General features: G+C 30.5%; 4 protein-coding genes across 4 annotated transcripts; 2 read left to right on the top strand and 2 right to left on the bottom strand.

Annotated features, from left to right (window-relative positions):
- Window positions 1–934: 934 nt before the first annotated feature.
- LOC126686740 (RING-H2 finger protein ATL66-like) lies at window positions 935–1,477 on the top strand. Its single transcript, XM_050380965.1, has one exon. The coding sequence runs from the start codon at window positions 935–937 to the stop codon at window positions 1,475–1,477; it is 543 nt and encodes a 180-aa protein (XP_050236922.1).
- A 643-nt stretch (window positions 1,478–2,120) lies between these two features.
- LOC126686739 (RING-H2 finger protein ATL66-like) lies at window positions 2,121–2,639 on the top strand. The gene has a single exon (XM_050380964.1). It carries the CDS (start codon window positions 2,121–2,123, stop codon window positions 2,637–2,639), a length of 519 nt encoding a protein of 172 aa, XP_050236921.1.
- An 8,712-nt stretch (window positions 2,640–11,351) lies between these two features.
- On the bottom strand, window positions 11,352–18,315 carry LOC126654003 (uncharacterized). Its single transcript, XM_050348007.2, has 10 exons — window positions 18,024–18,315; window positions 17,862–17,929; window positions 16,907–16,968; window positions 16,658–16,807; window positions 15,866–16,042; window positions 15,418–15,630; window positions 13,159–14,849; window positions 12,623–12,688; window positions 12,455–12,524; window positions 11,352–12,213 (listed from the first exon to the last, which is right to left on the bottom strand). The coding sequence occupies exons 1-10, from the start codon at window positions 18,227–18,229 to the stop codon at window positions 11,524–11,526; spliced, it is 3,393 nt and encodes a 1,130-aa protein (XP_050203964.1). The 5' UTR covers window positions 18,230–18,315; the 3' UTR covers window positions 11,352–11,523.
- Window positions 18,316–20,551: 2,236 nt separating this feature from the next.
- LOC126653445 (glucan endo-1,3-beta-glucosidase) lies at window positions 20,552–23,979 on the bottom strand. Its single transcript, XM_050347338.1, has 3 exons — window positions 22,859–23,979; window positions 20,991–21,279; window positions 20,552–20,911 (listed from the first exon to the last, which is right to left on the bottom strand). Exons 1-3 carry the CDS (start codon window positions 23,897–23,899, stop codon window positions 20,772–20,774), a joined length of 1,470 nt encoding a protein of 489 aa, XP_050203295.1. The 5' UTR covers window positions 23,900–23,979; the 3' UTR covers window positions 20,552–20,771.
- Between the last annotated feature and the right edge of the window lie 3,264 nt (window positions 23,980–27,243).

Here is a 27,243-nt window from a genome sequence, read left to right as displayed (position 1 = left end):
CGGTGTTCAACAAACGACGTCGTTATTATGTTTGACTTTTTTTAAATATTTGACGATAATATTCGTATTTAAGTTTTTATCCGATACGTGGCTTGCTTAATGTCGTATTTCTAACGACGTCGTATTCGATCGAAACTGGAAGTTTTTCTGACGACGTCGTATCTCCAAAAATGTGCCTTGACTGCTCTATAGTCTACAATACATTACAGTTTATTGATGGAAAAGTTTTCAAAAATTAAAATTAGAGAACAAAATAACCATACTAAATAGTACCTTTTAACGTTATTTTATTTTTTTACAAAATAACCATGCTTTTATTTATGTCCATTTACAATTTTCTAAATGATATTAAAATTTCTTAAAACTTATGTTTTCACTTATATTTTTAATGAAAATATTCTACAGTTTGAAAACAGAGAATTTAAAAATGTATATAAGTGATTACACACAATAATGTTTTAACTATATCACATATGCAGTAGCTATAAAAAGTTATCAGAAAAATTAATCAGGTAATCAAATAGGTTATTGGTTTAAAGTTTAATTAATCAGACCGCAATTCAATAAATCAAATCATCCAATTTCCAAAAGGAAACAGTATATAGATTTTTGTATTTGGAGAAATTCTTATATAAACTCAGTCCACCACGTCATCCGTAGACTAAGCCAATAATATCATAACACCTCATTAAAATGAGAGTATTCTTATAATTTCGTTTGTTATTAGCATACACTTTTGAATAATGATATTATAAGAATACCCTCATTTTAATGAGGTGTTATTATATGATTGGTTTAGTCTACGGATGACGTGCTGTACTGATTCTACCTAAGAATTTCTCTTGTATTTGACTAAAATATTAATATCTGAGTTCCTTTTAAATCTCATATAAAAGCCAAAAAGACAAACTTAAAATTTTCATAATACATCACAATGCCTCTAAACTTTCAACAATCTCCGCCTCCATATTTTGATTATCTTTCAAACTCACCGCCTCCATCGCCGCCGCTGCAACCTCCGTGGTATGACGGCGCTTATTTATTTGAGAACCAGATGATTGCATCCTTTTCAACGATAGCAATTCTTTTGCTATTGATGGCACTTTGCATATTATGTAATTGTCGAAGTCAAAACCATATCTCAATTGTTATAGAACAAGGGCAGCCACGAAACCGAAACCGACAACGGCTGCCGGTGTTGCGACCGGAGAGGAGAGTTAATCAGCCTCGGCCACTGCGAACTATAGCCGCGGCGGCGCGAGTTTTTCAGTACAAGATTGGAGAAAAAATAGCATTGGAAGATGAATGTGTTATTTGCTTAGAAGATTTTAAGGAGGGTGATAAATGTAAAATTTTGACTAGATGTAATCATATTTATCATAAAGCTTGCGTTGATCGGTGGATAGTGAACGATGCACATTGTCCGATTTGTCGGGAATGTGTTCAGCTTCGGACGACGAATCGGATTCCCGTATAATAAGCTATGGCAACTAGGGTTTTGCACCGGTCGCGAATTCAAGCTGAAAATCCAATCAAATTAAAAGTATACAGAATTCAAAAATATTTTTTAATGTTGCATATTGGCAGACTTTTGCCTATTGTTTTTATTAAAGTATATTTAGTTATTATTTTGTTAATTAGTATATGTTTATTTTATTTGGAATAATATTTGTTTTGTGATCTTTATTCCGAGTTATTCATATTTATTGAAATCGAATATTGAATTGAAAGTCAAGCGTACTAAAAAAATAAATTCTTTGTACCTAACCGAACCGAATGTGATTTTGTGAGGATATAAGATTCACATTTTGTGAGGATACAACTTTTTTTACAATATAATAAAAAAAGTTAATAGATAATGATCTAAGGAATTATAACACTTTTTTTTAATATTATCACAAATGCAAAATACATTAGAAAAATTAATCAAGTGACCAAATAAGTTATTGGTTTACAGTTTAATTAATCAGACCGATTCAGTAAATCAAATAGATTTATCCAAATTTCAAAAGGAAACAGTATATAGAAATTTGCATTTGACTAAAATTCTAATATCTCTGTTCCTTTTAAAACTCATTCAAAAGCCAAAAAAACAAACGTAAATTTTCATACTACACACAATGCCTCTAAACTTTCAACAATCTCCGCCTCCATATTTTAATCATCCACCGCCGCCGCCGCCACCGCTGTATAACCAAGCTCAGTTTGTTAAGAGCGAGATAATTTCACTTTGGTCAATATTGGTAATGTTTTTCCTACTGTTGGTACTTTATACATTATATAGACGAAGTCGAAACCATAACCCTATTGATATAGAACAAGGGCAGCCACCAAACCGAAACCGACAACGGCTGCGGGTGTTGCAACCGGAGAGGAGAGTTAACCAGCCTCGGCCACTGCGAACTATCGTCGTGGCGGCGCGAGTTTTTCAGTACAAGATTGGAGAAATTAGAGCATTGGAAGATGAATGCGTTATTTGCTTAGAAGATTTTGAGGAAGGTGATGAATGTAGAATTTTGACTAGATGTAATCATATTTATCATAAAGCTTGCGTTGATCGGTGGATATTAAACGATGCACATTGTCCGATTTGTCGGGAATGTGTTCAGCCTCGGTCAACAAATCGGATTCCGCTATAATAGGTTATAGCAACTAGGGTTTTGCACCGGTCGCGAATTCAAGCTGAAAATTCAATCAAACTAAAAGTATATAGAATTCAAAATATTTGTTCATCCAAATAGATGTTGCATATTGACAGAATTTTTTTATATTTTGATTAATATAATATTTTTGACGATATTTTAGTAATAAAAGGTTAAAGAATTATTTTAATATGCGGGCTTGTGGCAGTGACGGATACAGACTTTATCTTCAGGGGGGTCCAAATAAAAAGGTTAAAAGATATATGATGCACTTTTAAATTAAAAATAATTTAAATTAATAATTTTTATTTATAACAATTAATAAATTGCATATTACTAAATACATTTATAACTTTATTTGCAATTGAAAGATTTTTTCCGTAGCTATTGATATTAAATACAAAAAAATATTATATTGCAGTTAATTTAATAATCTTTTAAAATGATTCATCAAAAAAATCTTTTAAAATATGGTTCTTATTAGATCTTATTTATTGAGAATTTAAAAACTTAAATTAGCTATCGGAAACAAATTAAATAATGTTATTTCTATTTTCAAAATAAAATTGTTGACAATGTAGTGAAATATCTTACTTTGAAAGAAAAATATCTTTTATTGAAAAAAATAAACATAAATGAAAAGAATGATAATATTACTAAATTAAATGTCTTTTGTAATTTTTCCCTGAAATGGTATGGTTCATTAGATAATTTAAAATTGTTTATATACAGTACCAGTGCCAATAATAATATTTAGATAGATTATGTTAAATGTTAATAAAACTACAAATATTTAAGATTTTAATATTTAATTGAAAAATTTGATCATTTAATTAATAATGAGAAATAAAGATGAAAAACGTTTTCACCAAAAGAAATAAATTGAAAAACGTCGGTGATTTGGCAAAATGTCATGTAAAGGATGAATGAGATTGAAGTGTTTCTTTTATCGATCAAATAATCTTACATAAATATCAAGCAGTTATAAGTGTAAAAATTTAAAAAAAAAATAACCGTTTTTAATGACATGACATGAAATAAGATGTAAAACACCTTACAAAATAAAAATAAAATTATATAACTGTTCTATCATAATAAGATCCATTTTTTTTTATTTTCTAATAAAAAACTCACCAATTCTTCATAAAAAAACAGACAAATAAACATTTCATATAGAAAGGACAACAAAACTTTTTTAAAGAAAGACAATTGATGTAATAAAATATAAAAAAAATTAATATAACCTATAAACAATTTCATCTTCAGTTTTAAAAGTTCTTGATTTATCTCTGATTGTTGATTTGTATATAACCTAAAACGGATACGCCTCGTCGATAGATTTACCAATAAAAACAAAAAAGATGAAAAAGTCATTTATTTATTCTAAAACAACAAAAATAGAAATGGCTACCGCCAATGATAAAATAAACTATTGACGGTAGCCGAAGTTAAACTAAAAAAAAATTCTTGACGGTTAGGTTTTTTATTTGAAAGAAAAAAGAGAGAGATTGAAAAATTGAAGTGTTTAATAACCATAAAATCAACACAGAATGAGAGTTTGGTTATAATTAGTACATGTTTTTTTTTGAATGTCAGGTCCAGAGGGGTCCAGTGTCCCCCTTGGCCCCTTATGTGCATCCGTCACTGGCTTGTGGTCTATAATTAAAAATTTAATCAATCGAGATTTTGAAAATAAAAAAAGAAATATTAAAATTTAAAATGAAAAATGAAAAAAATAAATAAATAATGTTATATAGTAATAATTTAATTATAACTGAAAATGAATTTTGACTGGTTGTTGAAATTTAAAACAGTTCATGTTATATTTAACATAAGATATATCATATATGATAAATTTTACACGGAGTATGCATGACACTGCATTGGAGTCGGTTATGCATGACACTGCATTGGAGTCGGATTTATTGACTCGGTATAAATTATAGTATTAGCATGTCAATTTAGTATTGTATTGTAGATATAGTACCTTTTACCGTTATTTTATTTCTTACAAAATAACCATGCTTTTATTTATGTCTATTTACCATTTTCTAAATATTAAAATTTCTTAAATCTTATATTTTTTCACTTATATTTTTAATGAAAGATATTCTACAGTTTTATAACAGATAATTTAAAAAAAATATGTAAGAGATTAAAAATGTATACATCTAATATTAATGTTTTGATATATCACAAATGCAGTAGCTATAAATATTTATTAGAAAAATTAATCAGGTGACCAAATAGGTTATTAATTGGTTTAGAGTTTAATTAATCGGACCGACTCAATAAATCAAATCGTCCAATTTCCAAAAGGAAACAGTATTAGATATTTGTATTTGTAAAACTCATATAAAACCCAAAAAAACAAACTTAAATTTTCATACTATACACCACAATGCCTCTAAACTTTCAACAATCTCCGCCTCCATATTTTGATTATCCTTCAAACTCACCGCCTCCAGCGCCGCCGCTGCAACCTCCGTGGTATGACAACGCTTATTTAGTTGAGAGCGAGATGATTGCATTCTTTTCAACAATAGGAATTCTTTTGCTATTTTTGGCACTTTTTATATTATGTAGTTGTCGACGTCAAAACCCTATCCGAATTGTTATAGAACAAGGGCAGCCACGAAACCGAAACCGACAACGGCTGCCGGTGTTGCGACCGGAGAGGAGAGTTAATCAGCCTCGGCCACTGCAAACTGTCCTCGTGGCCAGGGGCGGAACCACGTTCAGGCTCGGGTAGGCTAGAGCCCGGGTTGACGTGAGAAAGCTAAAGGTTTGAGATCTGAGCGATGACGACTGCGTGAAGCTTTTGGGTTTCAGCCATGGCTGCCGGACAAAACTGTTGTGTCCTTTGTATGAGGAAGACGAAGAAACAAAAAAGAAGAATAGGCTTTTTTCTTTTAGTTTTAAGGGACCTAACGACGTCGTTTGGTCCCTTCTTTTAAAATTTTGAAGGCCAAAGTTTTGGCCCTTTCTTTACTTAAAAGTCCAGTTATACGGGATTGATGTTATACAAAACTGCTGCAAACAGCCCCTTATCCAAATACCCAACCCTTAACTGAATATCCAACCAAAAATTATCAAATGTAATTGTTAATTTTCCATTAAGTTTTTTTATTAATTTTGACCAATTTTTTTTTTTTTTAAAATTTGTAATCAAAGTTTCTAATCTAATTTCTAAATTTTCTAACTCAATTTAAACAAAATTAAATCTAAATATTTTTAATTCTTTCAATTAAAAATTACTAACCTAATTTTTTAATCATTAGTCCTTCAAAACCAATTCGCCTCCAATTTCGAGTGAATATTTTTTAAAAAATATTTGTTTAAAAAATAATGTAGTTTATATATTTATATTATTGTGTAAAGACTATATTTATTTTTATTTTAGATTTCAATTATATTTTATGGATAGTTGATGGATTTTGTTATTGAATATTTTGTGAATATTTAAAATAATAACTTGATGAAATCTAATCAAACTAAATCAATTTAAATTATGTATAAATTTATTATTAGAACATCAATAATTTTTAATTTTGTGATAAAAAATAATAATTTGAGTGTCGAGTTTAATTTTGTAGATATAAAAGAGGACATTTAGCCTGGGCTGGAAAAAATTTCTGGTTCCGCCACTGCTCGTGGCGGCCCGAGATTTTCAGTACAAGATTGGAGAAAATACAGCATTGGAAGATGAATGTGTTATTTGCTTAGAAGATTTTAAGGAAGGTGATGAATGTAGAATTTTGACTAGATGTAATCATATTTATCATAAAGCTTGCGTTGATCGGTGGATATTAAACGATGCACATTGTCCGATTTGTCGGGAATGTGTTCAGGCTCGGACGACGAATCGGATTCCCGTATAATGAGCTTTAGCAACTAGGGTTTTGCACCGGTCACGAATTCAAGCTGAAAATTCAATCAAATTAAAAGTATACAGAATTCAAAAATATTTGTTCATCCAAAATAGATTGTTGCATATTGACAGGCTTTGCCTATTCTTTTTTACTATAGTATATTTAGTTATTATTTTGCTAGTTAGTATATGTTTATTTTATTTGGAATAATATTTGTTGTTTTGTGATCTTTATTCCGAATTATTCATATTTATTGAAATTGAATATTGAAAATGAAGTGTGTACTAAAAGATACCTGATTTTGTGAGGATATAAGATTCGCATTTTGTGAGGATATAACTTTTTTTACCCCAATAAAAAAGAGATAATCGAAAATTATCATATTAAGGAATTATAGCACTTTTTTTTTACATTTTGTATTGGAGATAAAATTAAAAAGTTATACTAAATGTAGTATTTTTTAGTGCTAAATTTAGCTCAAAAAATGTCACTGCATTGTGGATGCTCTAATATTTTATTAATATTTTTGACAATATTTTAGTAATAAAAGGTTAGAACTAGAATTATTTTAATATGCGGGCTTATGGTCTATAATTAAAAATTTAAAATCAATCGAGATCGTGAAAATAAAAAAAAGCACAAAATGTAAACTGAAAAGAAAATTAATAAATAATGTTATAAAGTAATAATAGAATTATAACTAAAAAATGAAATTTAGTATATGTTATAGTTCATGTTAAATAGCATATATGATAAATTTAACACAGTGTATAACACTGTATTGGAGTTGGATTTATTAACTCGGTGCTAAATTATAGCATTAGCTAGCATTGTATTGTAGATATATAGTACCTTTTACCATTGTTTTATTTCTTACAAAATAATAAATTTTGATGCTTTTATTTATGTATATTTACAATTTTCTAAATAATATTAAAATTTCTTAACACTTATATTCTCACATATATTTTTAATGAAAATATTCTACAGTTATATTATTACTTTGGTATTATCTTAGACCGCAGTAGTAACTAGAAGTTTTTATTATTCTAGTTTTTTGTCGGATTGGTCCGACTAGATTTATTATTATTTTGGTATTATATTATCAACTCTGTTTATTTATTTATGCGATGTTTGGAGACTCGGAATTGACCGAGCATTTATTATTTAACTATTATTATTATGAACTGCTAGAACTAGGTGTGAGTGTCTGTTGCCCCGAGCAGAATTTTCTTGCAGGTTTATATGTTATATGTTATTCGTAAGGATAATTACGAGTTTTGGTACTATAATTCTCATACTCTAACGCCAGTCGCTCTTTGAAATTTGATCGTGACAATAATTTTCTTGTTTTTTTAATCTTTTACTGATTAGTTATTGTTTAAAAAATGTAATAAAAACATTTTAATAATAAAGAATTAATTTTAAATAAAAATTAATATCTAGTGTGAAGTCACATTATATACATCAAGCAAATAAATTAGAAAAGAAATTTTTTTTTCTTAAAAAGAAGAATAGTTTTAAAAGTGAATTTACTTATTATTGATTCATTCATAAATTTTTAATATTATTATTTTAATCATTAACAAAAAAGAAATATTTTTTATGAAACAAAAAGCTTTAATATCCTTTTTATACCAGCATGTTATCAGCGCGATGCAGCTGAAAATTATAATTTATTTTATCCGTCTTATTTAGAAAATCAATTTATTTTATATAAATTTTTTTTAAAAAATTATTGAAATTATATTTTCTTAATTTATTTTTATTTATGATAGTGGAACTTTTTATAGCATTTAATTTAGGGGTATTTCTATTAAATAGCACCATATTTAGCGTTTTTTGCGATTTAAGCCACTACTACAAATTGTCTCAATTGTTAGCCCAAACTTTCCAATCTTTTTAATTATTAGCCCAGGTCCCAATTCCGGCATCTGAAATCCCACGTGGCTCGCCGAATTGCCTCGTCAGCGCCAGCGTGGCCTTTTTTATTCGACGTCGTTTTGGATTATTCCTACCAAATAACATGAACTACCATTTTGTCTCAAATATTAGCACAACCTTTCAAGTATTTTTAAATTTTAGCCTAAAATATGTTGTCGGCTATTGGAATCCAATGTGCAGATTTAAGCGATACGCCTCGTGTTACACATGTGAGCGATACTTACATGACCCGTTATTTAAATTTTAAATTAATTAAAATATTAAATATAATACTTTATTTGTAAATAAATTATTATAATTATTTTTATTTAAATAGAAACTATATCACGTTTGTGATATTAATAAGACTCGTTATATATAATATTAATTTATTATTATCACATGTTACACACATGAGCGACATTTATATGACCCGTTATATGTATTAATGTTAATTAAGATATTTACATGACCCGTTATTTAATTTTAAAATTAATCAAAATATCAAATAAATACTTTGTCTTTAAATAAATTATTTTCATTTTTATTTAAAATTAATTAACATATCAATATATAATATTTATTTCTAAATAGTAGTTGTTTGCATGAGAGCGACATTTATATAACCCGTTAAATATATTTATATCAATTAAACTAATTTGTTGCACTTATACGACTCATTATTAAGATGAAGTAGACGCTATTTAAACAACTACTAACTTATTGCACTTATATGGCTTGGCAGTTGATAGCATACATATCATTCAATAGTTGTGAGTAACAGTTGATAGCATACATAACATTTTGTAACAGTTGATAGTAACATAGCATACATATCATTTAGAGTTTGTGAATTTATGGTTGTGATTTTAGGGTTGTAAATTTATGACTGCGACGTAGAGTTAGTTGTGATTCCAATAGCCGGAAACAAGTTTTAGGCTAAAATTTAAAAATATTTGAAAGGTTGTGCTAATATTTGAAACAAAATGGTAGTTCGTATTATTTGGTAGGAATAATCCAAACGACGTCGCATAAAGAAGGCCACGCTGGCACTGACGAGACAATCCGGCGAGCCACGTGGGATTTCAGATGCCGGAAATAGGACCTGGGCTAATAATTAAAAAGATTGAAAAACTTGGGCTAACAATTGAGATAATTTGTAGTAGTGTCTTAAATCGCAAAAAACACTAAAGGTGGTGCTATTTAATAGGAATACCCCTTTAATTTAACATGGCAAAACATAGAACTTTTAAAATGAAACATTTAAAATTGAAAGTGAGACTTTTAAAATAGTACGATAAAGGAGTATAGTAATATTATTAATTTAGTAATAATCTTATTTGTTAGATTTAAATAGAATTTTATTATTTTATTTTATTACTTTATTTTCTTGATAGAAATAAATATTCTAACATATTTTTAAAATTTAATAATTAATATAATTATTAAAAAACAAATATAATTTTATAAAATATGATGCCAATTTCATCAATATTACCCACCATAATATATATCTTTTATTTTTTTATTTGTGGACGTAGAAAATAAAATAAATCTCATATTGAATTCATAAATACAATTGTGGAAATTGTAGTATAACAAACATAGAAAATTAATTCTCATAATTTTTTTAATATTATACACAATCTACTTTAGTTATAAGTTATGAAAGTTAAATTAATTTTCTTTTTAGCTATTGCATATTATTTTATTTTTAGTTAGATTTATTAATTTTATGTTATTTAATTTGTGTAAGTGTTGATGCAAACTTGATTTATACAAAAAAATTAATTTAAATAGAGAAAATTTTATATAGACTTTGTCAATCAATTTATTTATGGATAAAATATTTTATCGCATCAATATCAAAATGTTAATAATAATTTAATTTTTTAATTTTTTAAAATAACGTGATAAAATATTATATTGATTTATATCTATAAATAACTTGGTAAAAACATTGTGATTAGGATACTGAGTTAATAGCATATATATCATCTTAGTAAATAGTATCCATACCCTATAATTTAATAGAGGAAATTACACCATTTACCAAAAAAAATGAAAATAATTATAAAAGTATATGTTGACTTTTTTCATTTACAAAAATATTAATAATATTTACAAAAGTATAAAAAAATAAAAAATAATATCAAACATACGGTGTATACTGTGGGTATAATGTTAGTATACTAATAAACTAAAATTATATCAACATTGTACCAAAATTATACCAACATTATACATACTGAGATTTTATTAATATTAAATAAAAATTTACCAAAATTACATCAAATCGTATACTGAAAATTAAATTAATAATATACCAAAATTATACCATCAGTATACCAAGAGTATACAAATTTTCTAGTTCATTACCAACTATAGTGAAAAATACACATAAAAAAAAATACATGTTGTCAACTAGAAAATATATATAAAAATTTATAATCAATATACCAAAAATATACTGAAATTATTCCAATAATAAACCAAATATTATTTTTAAATTATCTGATTTATAGTTTTAATATTCCAAAATTATACCATAATTATACCGACATTATACAAATCGTACTTTTGTAATTAATTTTCATTTTTTGATACTTTTGTAATTAATTTTAAATCAGTCGTATTTTTGTAAATAAAAAAAGTTTACAGGTACTTTTGTAAATATTTTTAAAATTTTAGGTACTTTTGTCATCGTCCCAATTTAATAAGTCCACAATGATTACACAAACGCAGTAATAGGAAACTAAAAGATAAATAAACAGATACAGATTCCAAAATTTCAGACGCCCAAACTAATCTAAAATCTCACATTTGGTCAAAATATGATTATGTAATGTAAGTTTAATGTTTTGTGTAGTAATTTACGAATTACGATTAAAACTACATAGAGTAGATTGATACGTGCAGAACATAGCATAATGAATTGTATTATCTGATCGTTTATATTATGAACAAAATTTCCAAAACATAATTGTAACGATAACCAAATTAGTTAATTCGATTTGATTTGGTTTGGTTTTTCACTCCCCAACTTAGGATTGCTATTTACACAGCCTTAGTAAACATATAAACAATCACAAACCTCTTAACATCTGGAGGATAGATTCTGGATTTTGAATCTCCTCCATATCCTGGGAATCTTCATTTCCTTGTGAAAAATCAGCAGTTGTATATGTCCGGATACCCGGACCATGTCCGCTGCAATCCATTGCCCTTCCTTGCTGTGCGCGCCTTACTTCTCTCTGATGCTCTGTAAGTTCTAACCTCTTTCTTTTCGGACCTGAACTAAACTTATCTGTCAGCGGAGATTGATTTACTACATCCTGCAATAATTCTACCCTTTTCGAGCAACCAGTGTGTGTTGCAGTCACCCTGTGGTTTTGAACAGTCAACTCCGTAGTAGAATTACATTTCATGAGAAATGGCATCGGACAGGTTTTCTTATGGAGGATGATTCTTTTATTTCTGGAAAGCTTGTTTAAGATGTCAAGTAAATTCTCAGGGTAGTCTAGCTTAATCTGTTCACCATATGTTGAATTCCAAAAGGTCACAGTAAGCTCCGAAATGGCGGAATTTGGGTGATCAACAGTTTTTGCTAAGAGGGGTGCCTGAAGTTTAAGGAATGATGAATCAAAGACTATTGGTGGCTGACTTCTCCGTAAACAAACAAGGACTTCAGCCCAAAGATTTTGGACTTGATCATTGGTTCTTCCATCATGTATCCGCTCATGCGATAACCACTGAATTAGAGGAAGAGTTATTGTCTGCGATAAAAAATAAGCAAATGATAAGCATCAGTTTTTTCCTAACCTCGTTGCTTTCCGCTTCTGCGATAAAAGAGAACATGCCTGTTCTAGTAATCACTTCAATTGAGAGTTATACTAATATCAAAACTAGTGTAATGAATTATGTTATTAGAATACAATGATTTAAAGATGAACACTTATGCAAACTGCAAAAATTTTGTTGAAAGAATAATATGCTTCAAATGCAGCAGATGCTTACCTCTATAGTTGAAAGGATCGTATGCTTCAGACGAAGGCGACTTGTTAAACGCGTCAACGAAGAAAACAACCTGCAGTTCTCAAATAGATGCGAAAATAGAGATCAGCAAACAGATGACTGAACAACCTAACATGAGAATAAAGAAAACACTCATCAGTATAGCCTAACCTTGAAATTACAGGAAGACCGCTGAACGGATTTACTTGAATTCTTACCGAAGACAACTTCAAGAATCTGCAATAGTGGCACCAGAGAAAAAGTGACGCAAGTTAGAGAACCCTCGAGGAAAATAACATCATGATTATCATCCTAACATAATCATTTTTTAGTATATCAGTCGCACATATTTCACACAGGAAGAAGTCAAATAGATCAGTTCCTAATAATAAATTAATAAATACTCAATACAAGACTTCTTGGCATTTGATAGACTAAGTTCATTCTTATCCTGTGTTGTCATCATGAAGGTCATTCTGCTTCAGAGGAACTATTCTATTTTAAAATGCAACCAGATTAAACTAAATTATCTCAGTCAAAGATGTTTCCAAATTAACATGCAGTTACAAATGCCAAATTATCTTGTTTATTTTTGCGTACAAATACTAGCATCATTGCTGAAATGGCAGGATGCGAATGGTAGATTTCAATGAAGAAATACACCAGGGATTTTAATTTGAATTTGAAAAGGTAACAGTTGAACTTACCTGGAAGCAAATTCCAAGATATTTTTTATGTCGCTATATATTGGAGGTTCGGCGTGATTATTATGGTTTCCATCAGAACGAGCTGCCAAAATCTCTTCAATCATACATGTGACAGCATTGCCAGATAAAGAGAGGAGATCAAGATACTGATCCTTAAGACTTAAATCTACTTCACTGCCAAGGTCATTCATTCGTAGACTTTCATCAATGCACCAATTTAACATTAGGCACAGATTGTCAGAAATCCCTTTCATTGCAGAACACTGTGAGGCAGAAAAAGCACCATAAACTGAATTCCATGCTTTGATTACATGTTCAAGCTCAATGCATCCCTGAGCTAAAATATGAGATTCTTCAGAGGAGCAACTAACTTCCTTAAGATTTTGTATTTGCTGGACGCAAGACCGCACAACAAATGGGTAGGATAAAAGATGGTATAGGGCAGGACAAGCATTGCTGTGGGGCTCCATTCTCAACAGAGAACGATCCTTTACAGAAGCAATGCAGTCTCGCAGAGCTTCAGCTATGGCTATCCATATTTTTAAGTTGTTATTGCTTGTATACTTAAACAAAAAACCAATTGCAACTTGTAGATTTTCCAAGGAATCGTATGAAAATAGTATCAGTTTGAAAAATTTCTGCAATACTGTAAAACTTAGCTCCACTCTGGGTCTATGGGAAGTTGACTGTATCCCAGCACAGATTGAGAGAATAATAAGATAATGTAATGGCGAAACCATATCCATATATGCAAGAGAGCTGATATCTAAGAAGCCTTCATATCTAACATCATTAACAAATTGCAGATTCTTGATGCATTCCAGATCCAACGGCACCTTATACAGAGGAGATCCTAATATGGCAGGCCCTATCTCATCAATGACGACCTCTAGAAACTGGAAGGAATGCTGCAATTTATTATCACTGCTGCCTCCTGAATTTAGAGTATGACATGTATCCTTTATGAAGCTCAGTATTGTGTTCAAATACAGCATAATATCTGCATAACTTATGGACAGACTCTTTAACTCTATGTGGACCCCTTTCAAAAGAGATCTAAATAGCCTTAAGGCAGCATCACAGGCTGAACTTCTATTTTGAGGGGTGGTTGTTGCAATTGAAGCGTGGCTGAGGATAATATTAATTATTGATATAAATAAGTCCAACTGAGCAATACTCCAAGGAAACCATTTAATAGGATGTTGCTTCACTAAACATATGCTAGATAAAGAAGGTCCTAGCACAGAGGTTGTGGCTGGTGAATGACGAATTACCTGGCTACTTGATTCATAGTCTTGTTTCGCACATCTTGCTAATATAAAATCATCAACCAGATCTAAGCACAGATTCCATAGCAAAGAATTCTTAGTATCAGGATCCATTCCAAAGACTGATTTAAAGATAGGAGTCAAGACCAATTCAACCACTGATGGGTGCTTGATGAAGATACTAAGTTTATGCAGCAAATAACACCACGTGTTCAAGCAGGATAAGTGAACAGACGTATCACATTTGCTTGAGATGATGCCTATTAAAGGTGTCATTATAAGCTTTATGCTTTTCATAAATACGCTTGACCGGACTTGACAGCCCTTCTCACTAGATGCTTGCAATTGTTGAATTTCATTATCAACTTCACCACTAGTCACTGAAGATGGAATAAGAGCATCAATAAGTCCTTCCCATGCAACCTACCGATGAAGGCACATGAAAATGTAACTGAAGAAAATGATATAAAATATGTAAAATGGTAAAATAACCAAAAGAAAAGAAATCAGAATGGAGAATAATGAACATAAACAATCAAAACATGCAAATCACTGAAAACATAATACTGACGAGGGCTCAAATTACTGCAAATCTAAAATGTATCTTAACATGAAAGCTTATGGCAAGAAGTTAAAATTGAAACTGCAAGTTCAAGCCTTACCATAAACTTTACTCGTCATTTCTGAAGCTTCATATTAGGTCCAAGAATCCCCAAGGAGTTAATTACTTTTCATCAATATTCTAAAGTCTAAAATTGCTCTAGAGATCTCATTTAGCACATTCAAATATTATGCATGACTAATAATGAACTCTTGTGAAGGAACAATGCATGATTCGAACAGCCTCAGTATGTAAAAAAATTGCACCTGTTTTACTCAGAGTCATCTTCAAGACTCTTAAGGATATTAAAATGAAGATAGTTACTCATTAGTAATTAATGATTGAGAAAATGTCTAGCAGTATGTAATAGGTAAATTCTATAAAGACTACCTGTGAAGCAATTTGGACTTGCGAGCTGTTGTCGGAAAATGTTTGTTCAGGAATTTTGAGCATGTCATTAATTAAATGCCTATTCTTAAGAGCTTGAGATCCCAGTAATCGTATATACCACCCCCATGCTTGTAATGACTGAACTTTCATACTCTGATTCAAAAGACCTTTCATCTCACTGAGCAATTTCCATTTAATATCTTTGGCAATTACCTGTTTAATAAAGATGAAAATTAGTCGAGAACCTTAGATTATAGAAGTTGATACGATATTTACAAACCATAAATAATGTAAGGCTTATCTCTCTAAGGAAAGGGTAACATTTGCATGCAACTGACATACAAAAGGTTTAAAAAAATGAAAGAACGTGTTCACTAATCTGCCAGGTAGTGTTGTTTACTCTAATCATCATTTGTAAAGATGGGCAAAAGAACTAGAATCCACAAACCTTGGACAGAGCCACAGTGGGAGGAAATATTGCCTGTTTAATCTTCGATAGACACCTTGCTGACATCTCCCTCTCCCTCTTATCAATGCTAAGAAGTCTTCTATATATTGGAGGAACCCATATGAATGAAAATTCTCTCATCTTGTCAATTAATTGAGTTGCTAACTTCATCACAACCTTTAAAGTAGTATCAAAGGAGTCACGGAAAAGAATAAAAAAGTTGCTTATTTTATTGCAAAAGCGCACATCTAGGAAGGAAAACACAAAAGGACATGCTCATGCTAAATTTTAGGAAGCAAGAAAGAAGCCATTTAGTTGGTTATGCTGAAGGCCAATAATTTTAACAAATAAATAATCAGTATAACAAATTGTTGAATTAACTTTCATATCAAAGTGTTAAAGGTTCTTGTATAAACAAGAAGTAGACAAACAAGAACAGATAGAAAGCTTGGATGATTCAAGGTTAATTATCATTTCAACTAAATGATCAGCATGAGTGTTCTGAAATACAACAATCACCAAACTTATGAACGGCTCATCAATTTAAACTCCTCTTGAAACATCCTGCAGAAACAGTTCAAAAGCATACATTGATCGAAGAACATTCAAATGCCGTCGAAATAGAAATTATCTATACACAAACTAAAGAGCAGGTATACTCACAATGCTACAGAGGAAAAATACAAGCAAATAGACTTATTATCAACTTTTCTATATATCCTAATGAAACCAACATAATGACTAGGATGTCCAGTAGAGGTGCAGTTGGATCAGATTAACTGGTAATTCTACCTGTAAAGCCTCAAAAGTTGTAGACAAGGAACCAAAAGGATTGTCAAGGGCATGAACAACTGCCCGCAGCAAGGTTTGGAAGTGATTAGAGAGAAATGCTGCCTCAAATTGTTGCATGGATATACACCACATGCCTAAATTGCAGACAGACTGCAATTAAGAGGTGAAATTTATGACATTAGATATAAACTGAATAATGTAATAAAAAATGACAGACAGTGACAATTGACAAATCATTTAAGCAAAAACCTTTATCTTGGTGGCTGCAATGACTTCAGTCAATGCTTCCAACATCATGCTAGCATCACCATCTACAAAATATGAGAAAGAGAATGTATATGATATATTCCATAGTCTCAATAATTAACAAGTAGAACAAATGTAAAGCTAAGCACAGTTCCAATTAAATCGTAGATGACTGAATACTAGAAACTCTCATGGTTTCATGAACTATAAATGATTTTACACATATCTCTGCATTCTTTTGTTAGGATAAATCTACAATTTCAGTAATAGGAATCCAGTATCTATTTATACGGATGTACCTCCATACCAAAGTGATGAATGGTCCCTTACTTGTTTGCGATTAAATACTATCATCTGCATAATGCCAAAGCTAATTTGCATTGCAGCCCCCGCTCGCCTTATTTTTTCAAAGCCGCTATTCATGGAAGAGGAGAAGCGGGAATTTAAGGACCCATTTCAGACTTAAATTTGTCTATCAAATAATAATACCATTGCACCGTAATGCAAAAACTCAGATATCGAATTTGCAGATTTTTTTTATATATAAAAATCTGCAGTCTGTCATACAAGACACTAATATTGGTAGAATTATATTTTCTTCAGTCGAATGTCACATAATAAAACTACTAATTATTGTATCAACTTTTTATTTTTGATTTATAAGATGGGATATTTTAAAAAATTAATATTATTTACTCATTACAGAGAAAAATCAAAGAAACAATATGATTTATAAAAATGAAATGGTTCGAGGTTTGACGGGACAGCTCGACGAGCTGACAAAAACCTCGAACCTAATCTAACTAAAACAATTTTAGCTGGACAAGCTAAGCTGAAACTCGAGCTAAATCCATATTTATAAAATGAGTAATTAAGTTTCTCTATTGGTGTGTGGAATAATCAAACTTTTCTAGCATACAAAAGAAACTTCAAAGAAAAAATAGATAAACTTCACTACCTGGTATTGTAGCAACAATAGAAGGATGGTAAATCATGAATCCTAAACACTTCAAAGCCTGAACCGCACTGAAATCAAAAGAAAACTCCCAAAATAAATCGTTTTTCTCTTTAAAATAATAAAAAAATCACAACTAAAACATAAAATTGAAGTCTAACTTACATTTCTTCATCATCAATTGAGATATCAGCAGTAATTGAAGCTATCAAAGTGTGCGAACTATTAGCTAAAGCTTGTACGGAAGAAGAGTGGTTATTTGACTGTTCTTGTAGGTGAAGGAGAGAAGAATAGGCAACTGATTTGTTTTCCTTATAATTTGAATTAATTAGGGATTTGATTTCCTCTACTTCATCTGAAAAATTCAACATTTTTGTGAAACGTTTCAATTAGAGAGAATTGTGATTGTATGATCAAACCCTAAATTCGAGTGGTGTTTAGTGCAATTTTCGCGCCAAGAACAATTAATAACCGTATCTGAGAAGGAAAAAAGGAAAACAAATACAAAAAGGCATAAAACTTTTTTTTCATTGTCAATTATAGCCAAACTTTCTAATTTTTACAATTATATCCAATTTTAATTTGAGTGCGACTACATGAAAGAAAAAATATAAACATACATTAGACACATCAAACCTTTAATATACATTAGATACACTAGAAAAACAAAACCTAAAGAGATATAAGCCTATTAAATATTTTACAGGAAATATACATCCCTGCATTTTATACTTTGTATTTTTTATTTACTCAAATTAAGAGAAATAAAATAAAATTAGGCCTCATTTGATTCGTTTTACACTGATTCCCATAGATATAAAATTAGGCCACTTTATAAATCGTGGATATGAAATTCCGTCTTTTATTTTTAGTCGATTTTGACATTTTTATTGTAAATTCACTCGGATATTCGTTGGGTTTTTAATTGAATTGAGAGAATTGAATATTTTAAAAAAAACTGAAAATGGCTTAGGGGTATTTTGGTAAAAAGTTGGGCGGTGGGTAGTAATTTGGGGCGGTAAATAGTAGTCCACCAATATTATCGTTTCATTAGTAAAATAACACTGGATTTGTTATTTCGTATTAAAAGGAAAGTACTTCTACGAAACTTTGGATATTTTTGATAATTTAACATTATAATAAAATTAAAGAGTTATGGTATGTAGATGTGAACACCATAATACCTCTCATGCCAATTCACAACTTTGAAATTTAAGATTGTTGGAATACATTTTAAACTTTAGGATAGTTAATTGGTTTCCAAATTTCTATGGCTTTGCTGCATTTTGGTCTTGATGAATTAATCGGCACATATACATATAATTCTCCTTTGTTTTAGATTTTTCCAAATTTGATATGTTCATTAAGTTGTATGCTTTAGTGTCAGTTGATTAGAAATACAGGATGATTTATATGGCACGAACACCTCATTTAATCAATGTTTCCCGTTTCGGAAGGGTGTCTTAAACCTGGCGTTTCGCACACGAAACTTTATTTATTTACATAGAAAACCTTAAAATTAATTATATTGTTTCGCTGTGCCCATGTCCCCGTCCGTGCTACCTATTATTGTTATTGCTAATTAGGGTTCGAAATTGACAGAGAGGTGAAATATTTAGAGAAGGTAGAAGCATTTTTGGTTCATTTCAAAGCAAATTATAAAGAATGTGATATGAAAAGAAACGAGGAAGAAGTGGATTTGGAAGAGCGATCAAAGCTGATTTCAGAAAATGCCTATTTGTAACTTGCTATCTTCTCCAACGTCTTACCTTATTGGCTAGGTATTGTAGACATTTTATCAATCAACATCTCATTTTGGAAATGTGTCGAAAACTTAGCGTTTCTGATACAAAACTTTATTTTAGCATAGAAAGCCTTAAAATAACATTGATTCGATGTGTTCGTGTCCCATTTTCCGTGTCTGTGGTTCCTTGCTTATAGGTTATGCCCATTCATTGCAGCAGTCAAAATGTGTAGCCATTCCCCTTATGAGTGGTATTAAGTTTCTATGATGAACAAGGCAAATAATAGACTATGGTTGTTTCAGCATGGTTTTCTTAACCACACCAGAATCTTGGCCAGCTAACAATTGGAACTATACTTTTTTTTGGGTAATGACAATTATATGCCTAATGATCAAGGATAAATGAGATTTGTTTTGCTTGTATGAGTTTATCTTTTTAAATCTATATAGTTTTTCTGCCACTGATTAAAAGTTCATTTAGAGCTTGTTTGCAGGGGAATATTGACAATGAGCTTGAACTCTGTTTGGAGAGTTATGACATAGATACTAAAGCGTCGTCGTTTGGTCACTCTCTTTTTATTCACGCTGGTACTGATCTGTTTAGTACTATAACAGAAGCTATTAGATTTCTAATTATTCCTTCTAGCACAACCAAAATTATCAAACTAGATTTTTAAAATTCAACAAAAATAATCTTTTCGCATTGTTTAGATGGACCGTCGAAAAAGAACGACTCTAAAAACTCGCGAAGTATTGAAAAAGATGTTTTAGAAACTTAGTGCAACAAAGTTGTAAAAGAATTGAGAATGAACGCATGCCCGAAGCTCTGAAAATAAATTCCAAAATCACAACAACAAACATTACTGAAAAAGGCATGTAATTATATGGAACTTCATCGCAATGTTTTCAATTATATACTTTTGAACATATGAGAAAGTGTCGAGCGTAATTGGAGGATAAAAAGAAAATAACTAATATTCAATTTGATGTTTCGGTTTCGATCAGTTTTTGAACACCCCTTCGTACGACTACACAAATCTCAAAATGTAGGAAATGTTCATCATACAAAATATAGACCACTATAATAATTTTCCCTCAACATAAACTACCATCACAAAGTCAATAACATTAACTAACTAATACTACTCATATTACTAATAACTTCATTTTTAAATTAAGAAATTTACAAAAATCAAGCAAAAACACGCTACCGCAAGCTTAACGCCGTTAAATAACGCCGTGGATCCTGCCGTCACCGTCTTTTGTTCCAACATTATTCCGTCAAATGGATAACTACACGCCTCGTGACCTACAAAAATCCACCCTATTAAACCAAAAAACAGTCAAATTTAATTAATCACCGCGGTGAAAATCGTTTATCTACTTACTCGGATCGGTGGCAGTAAGGGTCCCGGTGTGGTTAAAATCACAGTTAAAGTCATTCCTACCAAAGGTCTGATAATAAGCGTTCATCGCATATGATGCATGTGACCGCACTGAATTCGGGTCGAAGCATGGCCCACCTTGTTGTATTGCTTTGCAGTTTACTCCTATGCTACACACGTAGTCTATGTTCTTCTGTAACGCTTCATCGCTAGCGTCCGATTTTGGTACGCACCACTTTTTTCCTTGACTTGTTGATGGTGCTGGAGCAGCTGGACCAGCTGGACCCTGTGCCTGCTTGATTAAATTCACATCAACGGTCAGAATTGCTTTGATGAAAATTTTTAATGATATTGACCGTACCAAATTATGATCTCATGTCGGGAATAATAGTACTACTTTTTTAATGGTACAAAAGGCGGGAAATAATTTTGACAGAAATGCCCTTATTATGAGTGGGAAGTAACATGGGTCAAATACTCCATAGCAAGGACGGATGTAAGGTAGGGCCAGGCATGGCCTGGGCCCTACCTCACATAATTAATTTTTTTTTTTATCTAAGTTGATATCAAATTCTGGATTAGAGTTAAATGCAATTAGGTATGTATAATTTCACCTGATTAAAAAATAATGATGTAAACTTTTATTTTATAGCAAAGCCCACTTTATTTATTTGGGTTAGCTTAAGATACTACTAAGATGAGGTGTGTGTGGAAAATCAAAATATATAATAATTTTAATATTTACATAAATCAATTTAAAATTTCTCTTAGGTTGCATAATCTCTATTCAAGTTAAATTCTAATTATTAATTTGCCAACATTTTCTATTCAAAAACATACTTCTATTCAAAAACATACTGATAAATTTAATTTCTAATAGCACTCATGATATGCGTTAGCAACTCAACAATTTGACTAATTTTCTCATTTTTTTTCTAAATCCTCTTCTGTTTATCTGAAAAATTTAACACCACTAATCAAATTTCGATTTGAGGGTGCTTAACTTTTGATTTAAATTTATAATTTTAATTCAGAATTAATTTAAGTTGATTTGTATAATGATTAATTATTGTATGTAACAAACTATATTTAAAAAATCGTCCATAATATAAAAGGAAAATTAAACAGGTTTTTAAAATAAATGAAAAAATTGATATATTTTATATAATGTGATTTTTAACTTTTTATTTTATTTTACATTACTTTAATAATTATACATATTGATTATATTTTTCATTTTCTGATATTTGAATTTGTGCCCTACCTGAATTTTGGGGCTGACTTCGTCACTGCTCCATAGGTCACTAAGCTTTAAAATTATTTCAAAAATATACTCATTTAATTGATAGCATGCCTAAAATTTTCTAAAGAATCTAATTCAGATGGATACATCATACATTAGATGAAGTTTGCAGAAATAAATTGAAGTTTATCTTTTTGAAAGGATTTAAAAATTTAGTGACCCATGGTATATTTGACCCAATATTACAGTGTATACACAATGTAGTGTCTAATTTCGTCATTTACCAAACTATTTCAACCGAAGACATCTGGTCTTCTGCAAGGCAACTTTTACTAAAACTTGACCACGAACTATCTAGATATGAAACGTGTCAGCTTTTGGTTGGATGTAATTTTCTAAATTGCCAAACTCGAGTCTACATATTTTAATATGATGTAGAATGTAGCATATAAACCCCCCTTAAATCTTGTATTTTAGTGCTAATATTCTACTTATACCCTTGCTTACAGAATACTAGTGTCATTAACTCCTAATAACTATAATTAACAACAACACACACATGCACAGTACCAAAGTTAATGACTGATTAAATAAAACCAAGAAAAAATTAATTGGCAGAATAAATTACCTTTCCGCCGCGATAAACTCCGACGTCGTAAACCGGAGTAAGATCCGGTTTAAACAACCCGAAATTCTGCTCAGTTCCGATAGGTTTCAGATTCTCATTAAACAGAGAAAAAATATAAGTCTCAAAAGTTCTATTAGGCATCAACGGCGTCCCCTTGCCGGAACTCACGTGCTTAATAAGGTTCCCATTAAACGACAGCGCATTGGCCAAAGTCACTGCCGGTTGATTCGGGTCACCTGCAGACGGCCAACCCGTTTCCGCTACAACTATATCCACGTCCTCGTAGTTAAGCTTCTTCATCGCGGTGTAAACCGCGTCAAGCTGAGCGTCGAACATGTTCGTGTAATTAATCCCCGTAACAGCGTCAAAAACGCCGCCGTTTGGCTGGAATAACGCGTAGTTTAGAGTCTCCGGTTTAAACCCGAAGTATGGATACGGATTAACCATGAACGGAGACTTTGTTTGCCGGTGATATTCGAGAATCGGAGCGAAGATTCTTTTGTCGTAGCCTTTACGAAACTTCCCGGTGCTCGGCGGGTCAGATGACGATAATATCCCTAGCGAATGCGGCGTCGAGACTTTAACGCCGGTGACGTTAGCAAGCTCGAGAGCTTTATGAAGTGACACCATCGCCGGTAAAGTGTGAGCGATTAGGGTTTTATCAGAAGTAGCCATGATTTCATTACCAACGGCGATGTATTTGAACAAAGTTCGAGGGTAAAACGGTAAAATATTGGAAGCTACCCATGACTGAGCTGCAGGAAGCTTGGCGAGCGTAGGGATGTCGCCGTTACCGACAGTTACGGTGACAGGAATACCAGTGTTGGCAAAGGCGCGGAGGATGTCGGGATTGGCGTCGAAGATTTTAACGGCGTTGATGGTGGTTTGAGATTTGAGAAAGGTGGCGACCTGTGATGGCGGAGGGAGGTTGTTTGCTACAGTGCCGTAGTTGATGCCGATTGAGTACGTGGCGGCGGCGGAACGGAGGAGGTGGAGTGTGAAGAGGAGGAGAGAGAAAAAGTGGCGGTGGTTTGTTGCCATTTTTTTGTTTTGGAGTAAGAAAGTGGTCAGTGAGATAGAGTAAAGTGTTGAGGTTAGAGAATTTATGTACGTTGTAAAAAGGTGCTAATTGTGGGGCCCATTTTTGTAAGAGTTTTTGTTGAATATGGGATCGTGATTTGGTGACTGGGTATTGTTGACCGTTGCTGAGAAAATTATACGAGAGTGAACATCTTTTTTTTTTTTTTAGAGCGAACATATTTTTGTTATTTTGCTGGTGTGTGTTTTTTTTATCAAAAGATAATAAATTAGGATTAATTACATGTAAATTACGGATTTTATACAGATTTATTTTTTAAAAAATATATCGCGTATATAATTTTTATTAGTATTTTTTAAAATCATCATCGACTCATTCTAGAGGTGGTTTCGCTGACGTGATATAACACGTGACAGACCAATCGAATGTCCAAGTAGCGAAATTTTAACGCACCATACACATTCTTATTTGCAACACAAGCTTCTTTTATATGGAAATCGTGGGATTCTTTTATAGTTCATGTGTTTACCTATACAATCCTAGGTTGCCAACAGTACAAGTTTCCTTTCGAATTCACTTACCTTCTACAATTATTTCAAATGACATATTGCTTTGTTGGTTTGGGAAGCTATCTAGCTCTTATTTATCATCATATTTGCAGTAGCAGAGACTATCATATTTCACTTCAACAAGAACTACAAGTTCATAACGCCTAGACTACCATTTTTCGTCGTTCGTAGAGGTCCATTATTTTGGCGACAATGTCTTCTGACTAAAAACTACACATCTCGTAGAATTCAAATCTGATAATCTCTAGTATTAAGATAAGACATTCGTTATCAAAAATACGCTACTATGACACAATAAAAACTTGAGAAACAAACAGCATTAGTCAAATGCTACTTGTATCTTTTACTATGCAGTTATGATACCCAATCAAACCTATTAATGCAATTAGGTAAGAATAATACACTAAAAAGATTATGAAAATATATTGAGAATAAACAGTCTTTATCATTTTCATAACTTCACTATAAATTATACAATTTTATGTTGATAATTAGATTTAATGTATGAAATCTATATTCTAATAAAAATGAAAAATAAATTAGTTGTCTCCAATATTTCAGCATAACATATTTCTTTCGTTATGAAAACAAAGTAAATGAATTTTATACAGAAATTGCTGCTACTTTTTCATGGAGGTTATATGACTGTAGACATAACATAAGCATTTTCCTTAATCTACATCTAATTTATATTTTTTGCATGAAATTACAACTCATTCATAAAGTTATATAGTAGGCTCATTCCAAATTGACTTATAACAATGTGCTATTTTGTCATTGATTTACTACTTAATGGGTCTAAATTAAAATTGGATCTAAACACTCAACTGATATTCTTTTAGGGCTCAACAAACATCCAGTCAAATAAAATGAAAATCAAAAAATTTACGAAAAACAATATCAAAAAAGGGAGAAACAATTATTTTTTACAATATAATAAAATGTCTTTTGAAATCACCGTATTTACTAACAATTTACAAAATTATCAAATTCTTTTTTTTAGCAAAATTACTGTGAACTACGTGCATATTTTAGCCATAGAAAAACATAGCCTTTTGGTACCTATTTTATTTAAACTAGTCGGATGATTAAAATGTAGATTTGACTCTATTTTTTTAATATAGTTAATCTACAATACTAATTTCTGACATATACTTTGTAATATTTTACATTCATTATGTATTTTTTATTTGTAGTGCTAATTTATTTTCATTTTATATATTATTTAATTTGAATTTATTTTTAATTTTTCCAATTTTAAGTTTCAATATATTTTTAATTTAATTAATAGTAATTTTATAAATTACTTTAGTTTTTGTAGTATCTCATACAAAATCATTTTAACAAAAATCTTGTAATACAAAGTAAATTTAATGGCAAAATAATCGCTTTGCCATCATCTTCTTAAACATTACTGTAATGTGGGAGGAACGGCGTCGTGGGCAACAACCACAGCAGCTGAGATACCGGTAATGGTCCGTTTAGTATCGGCAAAATCAACTAAAAATTTTCTTGAACTTCAATTCAAATATTACCAGAATCTGTAAGCTTCAATGAATTAATAATGGGAAGGCTTCACATTGAGCATGGAGGAATAGTATGGCTTCAATGAATTTGAGCTGGCCTATAAGAAACAATCATATACATTATCTTTTGTAGATGCATTTAAAACTTTTATGTGAAAAAATTACAGTACAAATTTTGTTTATGCAGTTAATAATAAACAGAATCTCATCGTTATTTTTTTAAACATAGTTTTTTAATTTAAAAAATACAAATAAGCCTTTATTATTAAAAATCGTAACATTTCACTTCTTATAGTCTAAAACGAGTACAATTTTCTTTTTAAAACTAATAAATTATTTTAATTGACAATGATTATTATAATTAATTAATAGCTGATTTTTTTCTTCTAATTTTATGTTTTATATAATAGTAAATATTTTTGATTATTTCCATAATTTTTATGCTAATTTTTATATTTTAAATTTAGTCTATTGATAAAAATATTATACATAGTTACTTTGTATAAATTTTTATTACACAAAGAAAACATTTATTATAAATTATCATGATTATTTTAAATCTTTTATTTAATTTTTTATTTAGTAATACTAAGTAATATATTTATTCTACTCAATATGATTTTTTATTTAATTACACTGCGTATAAAATTTATTATTAATATCTTAGTGCAATTAAATAAAAATTACATTAAGATATAATAATGATTATAACAAATTGTATACTTAAAAAATTATTCTAAATATTGTAACTCAAAAATGGTATAAACGCTGGTTAACAAATTATTAAGGTCGTGAGTTCAATTTATCGTACAAGCGCTCTTCCCTCTCCAATTATTAAAAAATAGAAACTTGTGAGACGCAATCCACCATAAAAACATAAATAGTATAAAGACCAATCTGAAACTTTTCTCATAATTGTATTTAGAATGGTGATTAAATCAATTATTTTCTTTATTAGTTGAAACTTTCAATTAGTTTGTTCACTATACCAACATCGATCAAAGTTAATTAATCAAGACAAATTATCACTCAGAAAATAAAGAAAACACTTGTGAAAAACTATAAACATTTGAAAAGCATCATATGATGTAATTGATCAATTCCCGTGAGCTAATTATAAATCATGCTACGCGTATCTTTTTTTTTTAATAAAATTGTTTCATAAATAAAAGAGCCGGTTAATCCGCCGTACATGTCTATAAAAATATGATAAGACGGACCTATTTTTTCTTTTTCTTTTTTAATAAGGAC

This window comes from Mercurialis annua, linkage group LG6 (genome assembly GCF_937616625.2).
Source record: "Mercurialis annua linkage group LG6, ddMerAnnu1.2, whole genome shotgun sequence".
Classification (NCBI taxonomy): Eukaryota; Viridiplantae; Streptophyta; class Magnoliopsida; order Malpighiales; family Euphorbiaceae; genus Mercurialis; species Mercurialis annua.
Note: the sequence above shows the minus strand (reverse complement) of the source record. Positions and strands in the feature narration are given on the sequence as shown.

Bases quoted from the DNA above. Each gene is read 5' to 3' on its own strand.
- LOC126686740 (XM_050380965.1), top strand. From the start codon at position 935: ATGCCTCTAAACTTTCAACAATCTCCGCCTCCATATTTTGATTATCTT.
- LOC126686739 (XM_050380964.1), top strand. From the start codon at position 2,121: ATGCCTCTAAACTTTCAACAATCTCCGCCTCCATATTTTAATCATCCA.
- LOC126654003 (XM_050348007.2), bottom strand. From the start codon at position 18,229: ATGTTGAATTTTTCAGATGAAGTAGAGGAAATCAAATCCCTAATTAAT. The intron at 16,808-16,906 runs GTTTTTGCTTAA...TCTTAATTGCAG, and splicing joins TTGCAGCCACCAAGATAAAG to TCTGTCTGCAATTTAGGCAT. The intron at 12,214-12,454 runs GTAAGCATCTGC...TTTTTATCGCAG, and splicing joins CGATCCTTTCAACTATAGAG to ACAATAACTCTTCCTCTAAT.
- LOC126653445 (XM_050347338.1), bottom strand. From the start codon at position 23,899: ATGGCAACAAACCACCGCCACTTTTTCTCTCTCCTCCTCTTCACACTC. The intron at 21,280-22,858 runs GTAATTTATTCT...TTAATCAAGCAG, and splicing joins GAGTTTATCGCGGCGGAAAG to GCACAGGGTCCAGCTGGTCC. The intron at 20,912-20,990 runs GTAAGTAGATAA...GGATTTTTGTAG, and splicing joins CCTTACTGCCACCGATCCGA to GTCACGAGGCGTGTAGTTAT.